Source organism: Ceratina calcarata, unplaced genomic scaffold (genome assembly GCF_001652005.2).
Source record: "Ceratina calcarata isolate Rehan_Ccalc_2016 unplaced genomic scaffold, ASM165200v1 scaffold23.2, whole genome shotgun sequence".
Classification (NCBI taxonomy): Eukaryota; Metazoa; Arthropoda; class Insecta; order Hymenoptera; family Apidae; genus Ceratina; species Ceratina calcarata.
Genome location: NW_017144855.1, coordinates 283,182 through 302,732, shown reverse-complemented (window position 1 = coordinate 302,732; position 19,551 = coordinate 283,182). Strand labels below are relative to the sequence as shown.

Here is a 19,551-nt window from a genome sequence, read left to right as displayed (position 1 = left end):
CCTTCTGATGTCATAATACTAAAGAGTCCGTCCAACGTTTGCTTCAACGAAGAGCAGCGAATAAATGAAAATTTACAGTGCGGTGATAATTATTTGCAAAACCCTGTATAGTATGTACGAATAATACAAATTAAGATCGGATAACAAGAATGTAAAAAAATTGCAATGTTATTTACATAATCACGTAGTTATATAGCATCGCGCAAAGATTCTAACAATTTCATATGTGTAACTGCTATACCTGATATTATGGACCATAATAAAGTTTTTATGTTCTTTTTTAAAACTCGTTCCCTGTTATATCTTTATAATGAGGTTCTATGGTTCTCGGTAAATAAAACGGTGAGATTTAAACAACATTCACATTTTAAATATTATATTCGATATCGCATTTAATTACAGAAATAGACATGTTTACAGTTATCTAATGAGACAAAGTACAAAGGAATAGTACAGAGCGTTTTACCTTTTTTTGAACCGCGTGATAGATCTTTTATTTCTTATTTTTTTATTAGATGCCATTCAAATAATATAAATTCTGAAGTACTTTAGCGCTTACACTAAGCGAACGCAAAAGTATCTTTGCTGCAGAAAGCGATCATTCGTTTTTTCAACGTATACAAAATTAAATAAACTATATATATATTACAACCTCGTTATATCCAAACATCGACTCGGAAACAGATGTCTCGCATCTCTTTCGATTATGCTGTTTATCCAGTAAAATATGCCATTTTAAAATGGGTTGCACGTTTATAATATAGTGTGTAGAAGAGAACTTTCTTTTGTAACGTTAAATAATGATTCTTCATTGTATATTTTACGTTTTTATATATTAGTACGATCAAAGAAATGGGCAAACATTTCTGGTTAATGATATCGTTAATAATCAACTATGAAATTATAGTGTGGACGCAATACTATGCTAGTTAAATAAGATTTATAATAATACCTATCGTTTCATAATTAATTAAGGACAAATGCGTAAATAAATATCTCTTAGAAACGTTACAGTATTAATAAGAACTCATAGTGGTAATTCTGAGAAGATCGTTTGCCCATTCCCTGTATTACTTTTATCGTTATATACTTTTATATTCTAACTTTCCTTTTTAATAGTATTTAATTCAAAGCAGTGGATGTAAGAACAGCGACTCCTCTCTCGTAGAAACTATGAGGATCTTGACTAGGAGCAATGTTTAAATCGACGGTGAACAGTAATTCAGTACGGGTGCTGTTTAAGTAAACTGGCAAAGACAGTTTGCCCTTTCGTACATCGTCGGTAGTAGATCGTATCCACCTCAACATGGTAACTGGTAGATCGGTCATTATCGTTGAAGTCAGATATAATTGATTCTCCTTGCATTGCGCTCCTTGCAATTTGAGACCGGTTACAGCGAACGAACAATCATCTGTTGCAATGTTATCGCTGTCCCCTATAGTCACGTCCAACTGAAGTTCTTCCAGAGACCAACTGTTCGCTTGTGCTATACACTGCCTCGTTGCGGTAATGTATGCTTCTGGATTCAACAATCCGCCAAGCCAAACGGGGAAACTCTAACAAAAAAAAGTATATGGTTACAACTCACGCGGACAAGTTAAGTAGAATTGAAGATACGAACTTTAATTTCTTTGGCTCCTCCTTGAGACACTAATCGTGAAACTTCTTGCAACTGTGAAACTCTGTGACTGAAATCCGTTATCCATTGTATAACCGTACAGCCTCTCGGCACCGTGTACCGTCTCCATCCGCCAGGTAGAATGCCCTTTACTAATTCCGATAACATGGTTCTGTGATAATTGGTCTGTTTCTTCTTGGCCTGCAAACAAAATACAGAAAAACATTTATATCTAAATCATTATGCAATATAACATTAATGGTGGAAAGGGTATTGAAAATACCTGACAAATCAGAACAACGTCCTCCAAGTCATGGATCACATCTTGCAACAACTTAGCACCGCTATTGACTTCTCTCTCAAAGTATCTATAGAGAGGATCTTTAATATTTTCTACGGTTCTCCTCAGCGTTGGCAAATTCTTTGGAAGCAACTGTAACCACGTAGACGCCGAATTGTGCAAGGTTCTCATCCATGACGGACGACCGTCAGCCTCTGCTTCTCTGGGGGTGTCCAATGATTCCTCGTTAGAGTAAGCTAGTTCATCTTCGTCTTCCAGCTGTTGCATTTTCAATAATTTGGACACCAAATCTGTGCCTCTGGTAGTAAGCAACACCTTCTCCGCATTATTCGGTAGGCCAAGCCACGATGGCGTCTGCCTATCGGATAACGATTCGATCCATTTAAGGAAGTGATCGCGCCTGGTGCCATCCGGCATAGTGATGTGTCGCTGACTTCCTTGCAATCCGTCGATGTTCGCAACAAGTGCAAAATCTGCTTCGAAGGATCGCGGAGTGAAAAGTTTCCGTAGGAATGACGCGAGAAGACGTTGGTCAAAATCATTGTCGATCTTGCCACCGTATATGCACTGAGAGAGTAGCGTTACCAGGGCATCCCAAGGAACCTTCTCTGGTGGCAAGTTGGTTCTTCCCATAGCAGTCGTCTCTATCCACGTATCCAAAGTATCACAAGCCACTCTTAAGTCGCTCTCATTGAATTCGTAGTGTTTTGCCCATCCTAATGGCGCGTAACGAAGACGTTCTTGAACGATAGCATGGAACCACGCCAGCAAGAAGTAGAGACGTGCTCTTTCATTAGGTGGTTTCATCATTCTTGATGCCGGCACGGTGCTGAACGTTCGCAACAGATTTGCTCTGATACCTGGAGGCGGTTCGAAGACGAATATTCTACCAGCCCTTAGCAGATTGACGGGCACTTTCGGATTGATTTCCATAGTCAGGAATAATCTAAAACTAGTATGTGGCTGCAAACTGTGTAATTTCTTTTCGAGTTGCACCAACCACTGCGGTGCCAAATGGACATTTTTCAGTAATACCCATCTGCCGGCTTTAACGGCCATGTTTATCGCTCTGTCGGCTTGATTGAAACCTTCCGCGGATCCAATCGCGATGCTTGCTATCTGTTTACCAGATTCGGCTGCCAGATCGTCTACACGGCCGGAAGCATCGAAGCCTGGTACCGAACACAACAAAGCAGGCACAGTAGCTTTCAATTCATTTTCAACTACAGAAGCGAAATCGAGTTCCGCTTCTGCAGCAGCCATGAAGGATTCACCTAAGGCTGAAGCAACGACTAAAGACGCTGCAGCTATTACGCGATCCGGTCGGAATGCTTGGATTATCAACAACTGATGCATAGCTGTTCCAGTGGGCGTTAGCGGTTTCTCTTCGTCCCAGAGCTTCGGTACGCAGTTCTCGGGTGTCGGCGATTGTAACCACGCATTGAATTCTGCATTTTCTTGTATCTTTTCGGCTAGTTTTCTGAAAGCTGGCAGTCTAAGGCTTAATCGTATCATTGCTTCTTGCTGTTCCGAGCTCAAGTTGGGCACGATCGGTCCCCGTATGTTCAATACACCTTCTTTTCCTCGTAAGAAGAATGTAAACTCGCTATCATATGTCGATTCCGTTGTGATACCTTTCAAGTGTATTCTGCACAGTAATAACGCGAACGTCAATCTATCCGTGTGCAACATTCCACGCGCGACGCGTTCGTAACAAGCAGAGAACAGATCGCTCGTTATAACGGAAAGTCTTTGTGTATGATCGGTAATATTGGAAAGCCTTGGGTTTTGACATAAAACCGAGGTGAAAACATCTAAAAACATTTTGAGAGAATACTGATACAAGAAGTGAACTTGATTTAAGCTGTCCATAGTGAAATACATGTTCGAACATGCCTGGGAGAGTGGCATGTACTGTTGAGAGACAGTTTCAATTTCTGCTATCACTTTATCCGTTTCTTCGACTTTCTTACTGATATCGGCCGCTTCCTGTTTCAAAGTTTCGAGAGTAGTTATCACAGAATCGTCGTCAAGGATCTTTCCTTTGGCATCGTTCAACGCCTGTAGCAAAGATTTCTCGAGCTGCCTGAGTCGCAGATGGAATTCACCTTGCAATTTTAACAAATCGGATCTCTTCTCGTCAATATCCGGTCGTTCCGCTTTCAGAACTTGATTCAAGCATTGACTCTGTAATGAACTCCTGGTAACAGTGAAATTCACGAAAGTAACACGAGAACAAATGTCTGGCGGGAATTCCACCGTTGGGTCCCTCGTGGACAAGAAAATTACAAACGACGGCGAAAGATCGATATCTTGATCTCCTAGCGTGATCAACACACGGCCACCTGTTCTTCTCAATTCTCTGTTTAGAACAGGATTCAATATTGGATCGTAATTTTCGACGTCCTGCACCAATAATGGATTACCAAATCGCAAAGCGCTTTCTAGATTCTTTCTGAACGAATCATCCAAAAAGCTCGTCTTAGTTATCTTCCGATCTTTGAACTCGTTCATTATAAACTCTGTTGCTTGGCCCGATGGATCGATAATCAACGGGTACCTGTTGAATCGCTTCAACATGATGGCATTCTCAGTGCAGAGATCGTCAGTTGGTAGAGCATTCGCTTGCCATCTCAAACGCTCGTCAGGATTCGAAAGGTATTCTGTTCTTGCTATATCTGGTCTGAATTGAAGATTCGCTTGTTGTAAATGTTGGCACCAAGTACTGAACAAGTTCTGTCGGTACTGAAAAAGAGAAATGAAAAATAAATAAATTATCAGTTTATTCTTATTTTCTTCAGTTAAGAAAAATTCTCTAAGTACTTACATGCTGATCGAAGTATCCTGCGTAAGCTAGGAAAGCAGATGATAGGAGTACATCACCGATAATCGTGGACATCTGGCTCTTAAATGTCTCGCTAGTCGCTTCCCATCGTTCTCTTTCGATCACCAACGATTTTAATAAGGCGATAGAACGATCTACTTTGGCTTGTACACTTTCCAGATCGGCTTTGATAGCTTGTGCCTGAGAAATGAGCTGAGCGTATTCTTCCTTGTACGAAGCTATGCTCTGCTCCAACTGAGCGATTAAGTTCTTCACTTCCTCGCCTTTGTGTTTATTCGTTTCCGCCTGTCGCTCCAACGAATGAAGTTCGTCTCTCAAAGGCTCTACACGCTTCAACATGTCCGCGTATTCAATCTATAATCGTTTGATTACGTTATCAATTATGGATCTATTTCTCTATTAAGAATATAATTATGTAAGATAAAAAATATTAATTACCTGTGCGGTAGCCCATTTAACGAGAGGCCCACATGCCATGCTAGCGCGATTAACTTTCTCAAAGTTATATTCAGGATTGCTCAAGTATTTTTGCTTCATTTTTTCCCTGACTTCATCACTACATTAAGTCAGAAAATGTAACGGTTTAATAACATTTTTACAACGATTATGAATGATGTTTTAGCATAGTATATTATATACAATTATTGTTAGTAACAAAATAAGTTTGCTAATTATCTTCGTTCACATGCTTTAAGTAATCAACGATTGTGCTTTGTGAATTATTGTACATATTCTTTTAAGTTTGAGATCAGCAAGCACAGAAATTAGTTATACACACATACGATTATATTAGTATCATACAAATCTCTTAATCATTCGTCTGAATAAATTAACGTCATCTTATTCCACTGTGATCATCTATTATCTCGAAATGATGTCTGTATCAACGAATCGTGTTCGCTGATCCCTTGATCGAAGAATTCGATCGTGTGTCGAGTTAAAACGAACAATGAAAGCATGCTTACGTTATATCCTCAGTACTGAAATTAGAGACGATAGTATTGATGAAATTGTCTCTCATGATGACAGCGCGGATAGATTTCCAATCGCTGGCATTTTCACCGAGCAACAAGCAGATAGACTCCAATGCGACCTTCACGATCGCCGGCGGATTCGCCATGGAACGAACTTCGACTAAATGTTGTTTCTTTATCGATTTCACCGCTATACAAACAACACACGAAAGGATTTTATATAGTACAAAGAAAAAAATGTGCTGCAGGCAATGTGCAAATTAGGAGAGTTACAACGATGTTACACGAAGAGCAGCCGCATCGGTTTAGCAGACCTATAGAAAAGTTAGACATGAAGAGAAAATTTTATTTACATTAACATAGTTCTTTTTACGTATCATGTTACGTCCTTATAATCGTTCTTGACGGATATTTCACGATACCATTCATTTTTATGTGAAAGAAAAGTATTTTATCCAAAAAGCATTTCACGGTTTTTTTCATCTTATAAGAACGCATAACTGTACGTGGGTGAGTATCAGCAAATAAATATAACATATACGTTAAGCGGTTATTTAATCATAATTTGCCTTTCGGTAAATTCCTACGCGAGTATTCAACATTCAACGAATCCAGAAACATTTCTTACGCTATATCCTCCGTGTTGAAGTTGACGATCGTTGGTATGAAACTATCTTTCATAATGACAGCGCGGATTTGTTTCCAGTCGGTAGCATTTTCCTCGAGCAACAGGCATATAGACTCTAAAGCTACCTTTACGATGCTTGGAGGATTCGCCATCGATCGAATTTCGACAAGATACTGTCGCTTAATCCCCTTCACGGCTACACTCATCGCAAATATTTTTCAGCGCAATGTGCATTTTGTACGCGTTGTTCACGCGTTAAAGAATATAAAAAATGATAGCAACGAGTGTGCGAAAATATACGAACCATTTGCATTCGTAATACATTCGCGATAAAGAGGTGATTAAAAATTGTCAAATAATACGTACCGTTTTGTGCGTCGATGACGGCCGGTTCGACTTGTGCTAAATCAGCCATGACATCGTCTCTCTTTTGATTAATAGCTACGGTTTGTATAGCCAATTGTTGTTGAATTTCTTGACTTTGCACCTTCTTCTTCTCTGCTTCCTGTTGATCCTTAACCATTTGCCGCAATTTTGCATTCGCGGCTTCGTTCTTTGCGTGTAGTTCCTGTAATATACATTTCGTGTAAAGGTAGGAAAAATATTTCTATTTTTTTCATCCACCCTACCTGAGACTTTATAGCTAAACTCTTTTGCATCTCTTCCACCTGTTCAACAGTCTCCGCGATTTTACTTAAACCGACATTCAAATGTAACTGTTGTTCCTCTAAATCGCTCCTTTTTTCTTGATACAATTTCACAAAATGATTGATGAAATCCAAATAATGACGAGGAGTGATGGCCATTGTTCGACCGCCACGTTTAGCGAGCCTGGCGTTAGCTTTATGCAATGTTTGGTGTACGTAAACGCAAGCGTTTATTACGGCATCTCTGTGAGAAGGTTGCGCTGGAATCAGGGAACAAACCGAGGGGAAGAAGTCTGGACACCTCCACGTGGGTCTTTCCAAATCCACGCGACTGGTGAACTCCTTGCCGACCTGGAAGAGAGCGTTGTCCGACCAATCGCCGAACCAATTTAATACGCATCTGTTGAACAATGCTGGTGAGGTTGCAGCACGATCCTTAAGACCATCCGTGCTGGGGTTCATCGTGAATACCACGTGTAAATTCTTCATGACTTGACCAGTAAACCATTTGTACAATTCCTCATTCGAATCTAACATAAGACCCTCGCGCTGTGCTCCTTCTTTGCATTGCGTCATGAGCGTTGTGTACTCGTCACCCTCAAACAAGCCGGGTACTTCTCCATTCGCAAGCAGAGTGTTCATGCGTTCCAGGAAACCGGAATCTAGGACATTAGACTCATCGAGAATGAATGCTATCTTCTCGTCTTTACAACCGGATCTTCTTAAAACTTGACGTAGATCCTCATCAAAATCTTCACCCGTGTATTTGTTATGAACCTTAAGATGTAAATAAAAATTAAAGTGACATTTTTAAGTCATGTAAATAAAACAACCTATAAATGTATACCTTTATTTGGAAAATGGACAAGCCATTCATCCAAGCAACGAATCTAGACAGAGTTGTCTTGCCAGCACCAGAAACACCAATTAGTAGTAAGTGTCCCTGAGGCTGACGGAAAATTCTGTCGATTCGTAACACGTGTTCCAGAACCTCGTCGAAAAGTACCAAAGGAACGTCCAATTCTTCTTCGTAAAATACTTTCAATCTCGCCCTGACATAATCTCGTAATTCTTGCCTGTTAACCGGCACGTAATCTTTGGATAACCAGTTGCTGTACAAAATGGGTCTGGCTAACGATTTTTCCTTATCCACGCCCATAAAGTGTTTCATTGCGACTGTATCTATATTTTTGTTGGTCCAAGCTCTCTCGGAATCTTCCACCAGTCTGTCCTGGAAGAGACGAAGAGCCTCGTGCGCCCACAATCGTACCAAACCTTCGACCGACAAACTGTCGAGAGGTCTAATAGCTTCACAGATGCCACGCACCCAACGCGTCATCTCACGCGGAGAGTAAACATAATGCGGTTGCATGTCTTGTGTAAATCTTTCCTGCGAAGCTAGATAGAACTCTACCATCGCGTTTGTTAAAGGCTCCGCATATCCTCTCAAAGAAGGTGTCAACCTGCAGAAAAGAATTACAAATTGAATAAATTTTGTATCTCTTACGAATAGAGACAATAATAGTTAAGATTTAACACTCTTACCGAAGCATAGCGCGCGTAAATGTGCCATAAATTTGCTTCAACGATGTTTCTCCCGGATAGTCGACATATATAACCGGAACGTGGCGTAAAAATCTATGACTGAGAGGCTTTCTACCTGGATCTGTAGGAGGATTACAAGCACCGACGAACTGTATTCTCTCTAAACTGACCCATGCTTGATCGCTAGTTCGGTAGAAACCTCTATGTTCTACCAATTGTCTTAGGAACGAGATCACGCGTTGTGTTCCATAGTTATCCATATCAGGTAAATTAATTTCATCGCAAAATAGGACCAGCCATTTGCCCAGCTGTACTGGTGAAAGCACAACACCATTTGGTGTTTTACGATACTCGCAGTAGTGATCGAAAGTTTTTAACAGCAATTCGGGCGTTGTGGCGGACGAGAAGTTGAGACCAACGACTTCCATATCAGGTAGAGCTCGCAAAGCGGAGAACAGGGTCATGGTTTTACCCGAACCCGGCGGCCCGCAAAGCACTGGAAGTGTAAATTACGAAAACTCATAATACAGTTCTGTAATCGTTCTAAATCAATGTCTATAGTAACATTACAATTACCTATTGGTTTATGCTCAGCCAACCACGTGTATAGTAAACTCTCATGCCTCACGGTGTCCAAGGTAGGTACAACGATATCTGGGCTAGCGACTTTGTGCGTTTCTACTTCGATTTGTGGAACTTTATTGCTCCAAGGTAACCACTCACCATGGATACTAACTTCGAAATCGATGATAGGAATGTTACTTTGCGTTGGCAAAGGTACGGTAGTGATTGACCGAACGAAATCGCCCAAGTCTGATCTAACTTTCAACTTAGCATCACCAGCAAAACTCCATAGCAATGCGTATACTAAACATTTCGGGATGTATCGTTCCAGTTGTTCGTTCGGTAACGGGAAATCGGTATGTGTATGGTTATACTGCAAAACGTTGCGTACAGCTTGATTCAACATAGAAAACAACGAACTTAACGCTCGAAGACGCGTAAAGTCCATTATGTGTTCTTGTTTCATCGCGTATTCTAGACATCTCACTACCAATCCGTCAGGAGCAAAGTAGCTTTGCAAAATGCTAGCAACTTCTCTCTGCACAGATAACGCGGGAGACATAGTTTCGTCTTTCTCCGTTGCCTTCTTGCCGAGATTATCTTCTTCACCATCTTCGAGTGGAATGTTTTTCAAACGTAGCATGTAATTCTCGAATATCATCTCCGTTGAAAGCACATCCTCGGAGAACCAAACCATACCGCAACGGGAAACGGTAGCCAACGTGGCGTATTTCAGATCTTGGACCTCGAACATAACTCTCACATTCGGTGGTAAACTCAAACGTTCACCATTTGGTAACGTAAGCAATTTATTATCGTCCAATACGGAATTTAAATTCTCTACCCACTCCGGATCGACATCGCCGTCGAATATAATCCACTGTCGTTTGTTAATTTCTCCTCTCACGTTATCAATGATCTTTCTGAGGATATGCGTAAAAAGCCCGTCCGTCCATTCGCGTGTATTCGGATCCAACACACCGTATAATGTTTCTTTGCTGATAGCTTTAGGGTCGATCACATGGGCAACTCCTTCTATACCTTCGAATCTCTCTAGAGCTTTCAATAATACTTTCCACGCTGTCGTTTTTCCAGAACCGCTCGGGCCGACCATCATCAATCCATGGTTCAGATTGCAAATTTGGTAAAGTTGCAGCACCTACATGAAAGCGTTATGTAGAGACGTTAATTAATGAAATAAAAAGAAAATGACAGTTATGACAACCATGCGAATTCACGAAATAGGATCTTTATGAAATCATAAGATATTGATCATGCAATCACGGTTTAATTTTTGTCTCACCTTTTCTACCCAGGTCTCACCGACCATTTCCTGGGGGTGCGCATATGATAAACAGTTCAACAATTAGGAGGACATAGTTTATCATACAGTTAGTTTTCTTTACGGAATTTATAAAACTTTTGTCAAATCACTTATTCTACGTTATGTCATGCATATTAGTTCTAACGATGAAATAACAGGGTAATGGAAATGACGAAATGATTTACAGTACGTTGTCTTATAATGTTATCTTACCTTCTCCTGCCAAGCTCCTCCTTGTTCGTCACCCTCGCCGCAAACAAAATACTCCTCCATGCATACCTTCCTAATCTGATCTTTCAGTCCTGATAACATAATTTCATTTATAGTACACAAACCATATAATAAATGCAAGACATTACTCTAAAGCAATGATTACCTTTCATTTCAGCACGTGTGTAATTTACATTCGGGAACACATCATTGAGTAAACTGAACAGTAATGGAATATCCTCGGCGACTAATTTTGGTACCATTGTCTCGCAAACAGATTGAATGAGGATTTCTTGTTCCGGTAAATTTTCAGCAATCGAAGCTTCGTCGATATTAGTTTCGCCGCGAGTCTGCATACCTTCCTTAATTTTTTGAATTCGATCACGTTTAACATTTCCAGCGGAAATAAGTACAGACTTGAGCGCACGCAGACCAAAATCATAATGAGATTGATTGGAAAGTTGTTCATCGCACAATCTGAAGTTAATATCATACGTTAAACAAATAGAGAAATATACATACATTTATTTTAATAAAGAAGTAAGTTGGTAACAAACTTACTTGAAGAACGGTACGATCTTGCAGGCTAATTTTTCAGCTGATCTGAAACCTTGACTGAAAAGCATTACTTCAGCGATTAATTGTCTGTCGGGGGTGGTCATGGCTAGTGATCTGAAGAGTTTCTTCAAATTATCAGGTAGATTCGATCGTCCAGCATAGCCTGGATTCATTGTAATAAAGATCGCCATATCCGTGGATACTTTAACTTGTTTTCCCACTAACTCTACGCAAAGCATCCCTTCTTTCTTTCCTTCCATTTGACTCTTCAGTGCCTCTTGAATGGTTTGCACTTGTTGAGAAACCGCTGAAAGCATACGTTCTTCGAGGCGATTGAATTCATCGAAGCAGCCCCAGGCTCCGACTTGGCAAAGACCAACGAAAATACGACCCATTGCTTGGAAGTCGAATGTTTCATCACAATTAAATACTAATACAAATCTTCCAAGTTGGTGGCCAAGCGCTTTAACCGATTCGGTTTTTCCTGTTCCAGCCGGTCCGAATGGAGAACCTCCAAGACGAGCTTCCAAAGCCTGAGTCATAGTCAAGTAACATCTATCGGTCAACGGTGTTTGTACCAATCTATCTTGTACTCCTAAGTATTCGAATCCATAGAAGAATTTCGCGTTTGCCATATGAATCGTAAGTTGTTGCAAAACCTCGGTTTGTCTTGGATCGAAATAGAATCTCATTTCGCACAGCCATTCGAACGCTTTCGGGTTCGAAACTTTGTTCGCTATTAATCTTCGTGTCACTGTGCGTTTGTGTACAAATTCGTTGATCAAATGCTCTAATTTCTTTCGTCTCAACGCAGGTTGTTCTTGAAGGACAGAATCCGCTAAAATGTTCAGCGTACCCTCAACTTGAAGCAACACTCTCTCCAAGGAGTTTTTGCCTGGATCGTTTTGCACTTCATGAAGAGCAGCTTCCACATCTTCCGACCATAAAATCTGAGCTGCCAAGACTATGATTTGAGCCTGATAGTTATCACACCATTTCATGAAAGCTTGAGCATTAATATTGCCATCTTTGAACTGTTTGATATCTTGCACTGCTCTTGCGAGGCTTGACGCCAACGTGACTCTCATCTCTTTTTCTACGAGAGTTAACCATTCGTTAATTTTTGGGTGGTCAACAGTGGATACTGGATTTTGAAAAAGTACTTCTTCTCCTTCGCGTGATGCGATCCCGGTAATGACGGTGTTATCTTCATTCAAAAGAATAGCAGCTATGCCGGCAAACATTTTCTTAAAATGTTTCTGCAATCTTGCGATGTTTTTACTGTTACCGATGATTTCCAACAGATCCTCGTCACCCACGAAGTAAAATCGCGGAAACGATGTGCGCTCTCTTTCGAGATACTCTCCTAGAGCTTTTTGTATTTTTCCCAGTAGATCAGCCAAACGTTCGAGTGCTCTCTGTACACCTGGAATGTTCAGGACGTCCATCACCATTGGAGATTTTGATACTTTCTTCATAAGTCCAAGAAACTCGGAACTGATACTCTGGAAGCGAGACGTTTCAACGGGTAGCAGAGTTTTAATATCAGCGCTTCCCGAGAAGATGCCTTCCAAATAAACCCAACGTCGTTGAACATCTATCCACACGTCAAATAAGGCGTTAATTCTATTTAACTTCTCTTCCCAAGTCAACGCCTCTTCCTCGAACACCTTATAATAAGGCGAAAGTTTCATCGCAGCTACGGAATTGATATGTTCCTTCACTTTATTAAACAGATCATCCCAACCGCGTATTAATCGACATTTGCTTTGGTAATTTATTAGATCCAATTCATAAGTTTGCCAAGATTCTCGTACTTGTTTCAAGAATTCTTCCAATGCCATTTCACCTTGAGCAACAAGAATAATGTCTTTGACAATACTCTCATTCTTCTGCAGATTCACGTCCCAAACTTGACCAAGGGTGAGCTCACTTAGTACCCAATTTACTCGCAACTGTTTCGTTAATTGTTTCCAGTGTCTCTCTTTCAAAGCGTCCGACTTTAATTCGACGATCAGCATATTAACTTTGGTGTAATTTTGTAGCATTTTTTTAACGTATTCGTATGAAGAATATTGTCTCAACCTAGCTGGTAATTCCTTAAGTTGCGCCATCATAGCGTCCAATTGTTGACGCAATTTCCTTGGTTGAACGGACAGCCATGGCTTCTCTCGCGTATCGTCGATCTGTGCCCATATTTTCGACAATTCCGACCAAACTCCTCTCAAGTCTTGAAGTTCTTCGAATACTACTTGCATTCTGTCTTCGGTAGTGGATACTACTCCCGGTTCTTGCAGTTCCAAAGCTTCTTTAGCCTTCGCCACATTATCTCTTTCTTCTTTCAATCTGGCGAACTTGCTCTCGAATAGCTGTAGTTGTTGTAACGCATCATCCGGTCGCAAGTGACCCTCGACCGGTTTACCCTTTTCCCAATCGCTTAGGAAATCAGTAGTCCTTATTTCAACCGCTTTATCCTCCGCTACAATCTTCATTTGCAACGACGCGACTTGTGTCTGTATACTAGTATCCTTCCTCTTGATTATCTCGTTGAACGCACTCCATTCTCCTTCTATGTTATCTACGTGCAACCACGACGAAGGGAACTGGAACCTCTGACGTTCTAATATTCTTTGACCCTCGCGATATATGTCAACTTGTTTTTCCCAAGCTTTCATTTTACGTTTCAAAGATTGAACGTAAGTAATGAATCCAACCGCATCCGAAGTACTGGCAGCTTCGATCGACTGTTGTTCTAAATCACTCCTGGACTTCGATACCTGCGCGTGAAAACTAACCATTTCGTTACCGAGAAGAGTTCCGAATTTGCCAAGCGTTTCCTTGTGCCATGAATCGTACTTCAAAGACACTTTACTCTGTACTTTCGCGAAATCGATGATAACGGGGCCGAATTCGCGTCTGGTATCCGATGTATCGAATGTAGCTCTAGTCTTCTTGATATCGTTCAAACACTTCATCCATAAGTTTATATTATCTCCCAATTTTCCGTACAGATTGTCCGGTTGGAGATCCCAGAGAGCTTGATAACGCAACCACTGATCCACATAATCGGCGATATCCTTCATTTTGGACTCAACTGCTTCGTAAGCTGCTTCTAAAGGTTGCTTTCCGTTGGGCAACTTCGTAAGTAAATTTCTGTAAGTACCAGATTCGGGCTTGTCCAAGCCCACTTGATACCTCGAGCTCTGAAGTCGAACTTGCGAAGTAACAATGGCTTGCCAGGCGAATAATTGTTGCATTATTTGAAATCTTGCATCTTCAATGCTCGGATACAAATACATCGTCTGATTTGTTATTCGAACTTCGTGTATCTGGTTTTGAATGTTCGGATCACCTCCTGGTTTGTGAGTAGGGTGAGACGGCGCATCCGTATCCATACTCAGATCAACTTCTTTCTTTTGACCGGTAAGTGCATCGGTCCACGCTTTGATTCCCGCTTCCAATCTGGCTGCTAAATTCTTTTCTACTTCCTCGTCCAGCCTGGACACCCAGATGTTCAAATTCGAATAATTATTCAAAGATAACTCGTCCACGGCTTTTTGAATTTTTGAAAGTATTTCGGCGAATGTGTTTGCCGAGTAAGGGCATGTTTCGATAGAGCGAACATCAACGTCTAGTTGTTCTTCGACTACGACGAGATCTTCTACCTTCTCTTGGAACGAGACAACAGCATCGGAAAGACGTTGCACATATTGATCCAGTTTGTAACTTTCCCAAATCAGAGAGATTCCCTACGTTAAAATAATTGAGATAGTTGTAGTTAATGCCAAAACTAACTAATCTTTGTAATACAATTATGATTGGAACTTACTTCGGAAATAAGCGACAATACATCGTTTCGCATTCCGGCAACTAAAGGTATAATACTGGCTTTATCTTCGATCTGGGAAGGAAGATGAAGTATGAAAATAACAATTTAAAAATACAGTTCGATCTTCGTCCATACCAATACACTTTTACGACATAAATTACGATTTACCATTCAATGATAGGACAAATAAGAAAGCAAACAAAAGTTTTATATGTTCCTAGCTTATGCTAATATCATTTGCGTTCGATAATTATGGAGAAATGTAAAATATTGATTACTAAGAATTTTCGGAATATGCAGACAGCCAAACTGTTCAAATCAACTAATGGCATATGAAATGGAACTGATGGTTTTTGTATAAAATTAAAGGCTACTGAAATTAGAGAAATAAAGATGTTCTCAAAATTTAAGTACTGAAAAATAGGAAGTCCCGAGTTTTTTCCGGCTTTCCGTAAACCCTGTATTGGACCTAATCATGTTTTAATCAATAGTATACTAGTTGCTTCCAATTGATCAAAATAAAATATGTATCATCTTGCAATATACACTTTTCTACGAGAGCTAAGCAGGCACATAATAATAATAATAATTTGCAGATATAGCAAGATGCATAATTCCTGAAAGCATCGTATATGACTACCTTCAGCGTAGGGCAGTGGGGACTCCGATTGGTAAGCTAAAAATATTGGACATCCAAGGAATTAGAAATATCAGTATTGCTAATATATTCTATTAACCATTGTCTATCCTTTAACTCGCAATTTTCAAACCTCAAAATTGGTCATACTTATCGTAAAAATAGTGGTGAAAGCTTTTTAAGATCATACACCAAATTCAGATTCATGTAATTAAAAAGACAATACGTTACCTTTTCGAGCGTTCTTTCGTAAGTCCTGATACTTTCGATCAAGCTGATGGCGAAGGGGTATAACTGATTGGCCTGGTGCGCTCTGTTCATAATCGGTAAGGGTACGCGGAAACCGAGATTTCTCAAATTCCTCACTTCCTTCGATAACGTAATAATTTCAGGAAGGAAATTCACTTTTAGTTTCAATATGTTACCACGACCCGTTCGCGATCGTACGTTTTCTATAGTGAAAATCCTTCCGGTAACACCGAGATTTCTCTGTTGCACTTTACGTGCCCAATCATCAAAAATTTCCTGAGTTGACAATTTCATGCGGAAACTATCCCCGTCGGCTTTCAATTTTTGACCCTCAATATGACTTTCCCATCCTTTACCTATCAAAGTACAATGAGTAAGAACAATAAATTTCTAGTATATATGTTTTTGATATTTACCTAATACATCCTCAACTCGTTTTAAATACATCGTAAGTTGGTAATCTATTTGTTTAACCCAGATAATAGAGCCAGCAACAGGTGGTAAATCTCTTACTGTACTCATCTTACAACATTTGCTTTGCGCATACTGAACCTGTTATTAATATAATCATTAGTAATCGTAAATAATCGGTGTTGCTTTCCTGTTGCTATACCTTAAACTTTTCATGTAATGCTTCGATATCATCCTTTACTCGTTGTATCAACTGCGTCTGGTATTCTCTGATAGCACCTCGAATGTGCGGCCTTACGAAAAGAGCATTAAAGCGCGAGAAAATTCTGAACATCTCATTTGCGTTTTTCGCGGTACCCAACTGATCTCGGAGATGTGCTGTAATTCTCGCTTCGACTTGCTCGATACGATCTTCGTATCTGCAAACAGCAGCTTTCCAAGATTCAACGCCTTCCTTCGTGATATCTAGGCAATCAATTTCCTTTACGTTTTCGTATGCTAAATTCACTTCGCTAATGGCGTTTGCATCCGCAGCATCCAAAGCGAACTCTATCTTTACGTTATCGTTATCTGGTGTTTCTATTGCAGGGTTGCTATTATTTTGACGTACAGTAGGTCTGAGTACGCGAACGATCACTGTTCGAAGTTGTTCATGTTGTCGACGGAAGTTTCGCATTTGTTCCATCCTAGTCTGTAATTTTTTATGCGCTAACGAAACTCTCCATACCATTTTCATGTGTTCCTCGCGCTTTTTCTTCACGATATCTCTCAGTAGACCAGTTAATTTTTCATATTCATCATCCCATGTGTTAAACACATCAAAACATTGTTCCATAACTTTCTCAAATTCATCAAACGGAATGTGCATTAATCTCCTCGTACCTAACACTTTAAGAAGTTGCTGACCCAGATCTCTGGAGATTGCTTCTATCAATCTCAGCGCCCTTTGGACTGGATACTTCGTGTTCCTGATCTTTCTCAAGTGCATGAATATTTGCTGTACACTAGTTCTTATTCTCTCGAGTTCTGTAGCCGACAATAAATCATTGATTGGAAAGTCTTTCATCAACGGATTGTAATCATTGACGGTAGCCAAAGCCTGTTGTAGGCCAGTATCTATATCAAAACTAACTGTCGCATGGAATCTTTTCCCATGCTTAAGTATGTCAAGTGTCAGTGTTATTTCTATACTTTCCCGTTTTTCTTGTATTCTATGCAGTGCTCTCTCCAAATTTAACCAGAATGAAATCTCTTGCAAAGCAGTACCTGATTCCGGGTCACGATTCAATTTAGTGACCTTCTGAATTTCTTTAATCCATCTGTTAACGCCATTCTGCAATTGATTCAGGAATGTTGAATCCTCGACCTTATCACCAAAATCCGCGACTTTGGGTTTACGATTTTCTTCTCCACACTGTTTAATTACTTGTGCCACGAGCGGATGAATTTGTAAGGATATCTCAGGTATATCAATGTTTTGTTGTAAATGCAATAAACCCATTTCAAGTTCTGCTATCTTCTTTTCTACAGATGGTGCCATTTTATCACCTTCTCTGTCTGCACGGCCTGTTTCTTTTACGTAACTTTTAAAATATGGGGCCATAGTTTTACTTATTGCATGCAACATCTCATATGGTGGTCCATCAGAAAAGGTAACTAAACGTACTTGTGAATGAATGTTTTTATCAGCTTCAATCACAGCTCCACGTTTGGTCAAAACTAAGGAGGCCATTTTAGGACTAGTAAAATGTATCTCATTTGATATATAAAAGACAACATTCTCTTTCTCTTCATCTGCTTCATTGTTGTCTTCCTCTGAAAATAATAATTGGTCGGATTAGGATTACAACAAGGACAACATGAAATTGTATAATAAATTCTATTCTCATTATATCAATATACATGTTGCTCAACGATAATACATACAAGAAAAAACGATAAAAAATATAGATCATGTATATGTAATTATTCGTTTATATGTAATTACTACGTTTGTTAATATTTTATTGACACGTGCAATGATTCGGACATTGCATAAAACAGGAGCGTAATTAGCATGAAAGATTATGTACCGGTACATATTTGTATGGTGACGTACTCAAAATTCGAAAAAATATTGTAGAAAAAGAACGCAATGACGTTATTACGTGTATCGATTATATTAACGTATGAGTCATGTTCATGAAAGATTTGACCGCATCAAACGACAAACGTTACGCTAATATTCAGGATACGTTTCCTATTGCGGCTTAATGTACCGTTGTATCGGAAGACTGCAATGGAGGATATCACGGGGGAGGGCAGTGTGCAAAATCGCCAACAGCAAATCGATTAATCATTTGTTGCAAACCGAGTAACACCTACCTTTGCTCGAACTTCTTTGTATGTAAAGCGCCCACACCTGCGAGTCGGTTATGAATTTTCTTATAGACTCCTGATTGTTTTTATCGTCGAGTGCGGTATTGAACGAGGGTGGTACCAGATCTTCGTCGGGCACAAGGACCGTTACGACCTTTTTTAAATAATTAGTAAACACCGAATATGATACAACCATGACAATTTGAGACTCCGGGGACGGTTCCCCAGAGCCGTCCAAGGAGTCACCCATTTTACGTTAATCAATATCGCAAAATTTTTAAAATCTTGAGCGGGTGATCGGTCGACCCCCGCTCTAGGATGAACTGTCACACGAGCGATGACGACCTATAACAGGCATAGACTACTTGCACTTCCACGGAAGTGCTCACACGCTGCGACGATTCTCTACTAATAATGCCATTTCCATACTCCCTATCTTATCCATCGTTTTGGCTGATTTCCACGCTACCTTCGCCTGTAAAAGTAAATTCACAATTTTAACTTCACAGCGCTCAACTTACCAATATCTTTATTTGCTTCTCCTGCACATTGTGCTTTTATTTTATCTATATTACTTGAGTGTATTAAAGAGGCTCACAGCTTTGATTAACTTTTCAGGGTGGTATTCAAAGTTCAGAGTCGTTGCTTATTCTTAAAATCGCCTGGAAATATGGGATTGCCGAGGATAGGAAATGCTTAAATCTTAAAAATAAGTAAGGACTCTGAATACCGCCCTTATACTTTTAGAACAATCGTGCATCATCATTATCGTACAACTACAATGGGAATGATACTTAAATTATTTTGCGACGTAACATGTTCGTATGTCAGTATGATAGTGCACGCAGGCGT

The 19,551-nt window shown here is 40.0% G+C and overlaps 1 protein-coding gene across 5 annotated transcripts; it reads right to left on the bottom strand.

Annotated features, from left to right (window-relative positions):
- Positions 1–359: 359 nt before the first annotated feature.
- Positions 360–19,056, bottom strand: Dhc64C (dynein heavy chain, cytoplasmic). Of its 5 annotated transcripts, none has more exons than XM_026811610.1 (21): positions 18,706–19,056; positions 16,544–18,156; positions 16,347–16,482; positions 15,913–16,286; positions 15,685–15,720; positions 15,045–15,116; positions 11,219–14,964; positions 10,824–11,134; positions 10,661–10,749; positions 10,427–10,456; positions 9,136–10,282; positions 8,560–9,055; positions 7,862–8,477; positions 6,997–7,791; positions 6,734–6,935; positions 6,368–6,563; positions 5,204–5,321; positions 4,748–5,119; positions 1,903–4,665; positions 1,623–1,820; positions 360–1,557 (listed from the first exon to the last, which is right to left on the bottom strand). In XM_026811610.1, exons 1-21 carry the CDS (start codon positions 18,947–18,949, stop codon positions 1,123–1,125), a joined length of 13,989 nt encoding a protein of 4,662 aa, XP_026667411.1. In that variant the 5' UTR covers positions 18,950–19,056; the 3' UTR covers positions 360–1,122. The 5 variants fall into 5 exon arrangements, with proteins under 5 accessions (XP_026667411.1, XP_017876080.1, XP_017876081.1 ...); XM_018020591.2 differs by lacking the exon at positions 6,368–6,563 and adding an exon at positions 5,731–5,929; XM_018020592.2 differs by lacking the exons at positions 6,368–6,563; positions 10,427–10,456 and adding an exon at positions 5,731–5,929.
- Positions 19,057–19,551: the final 495 nt, after the last annotated feature.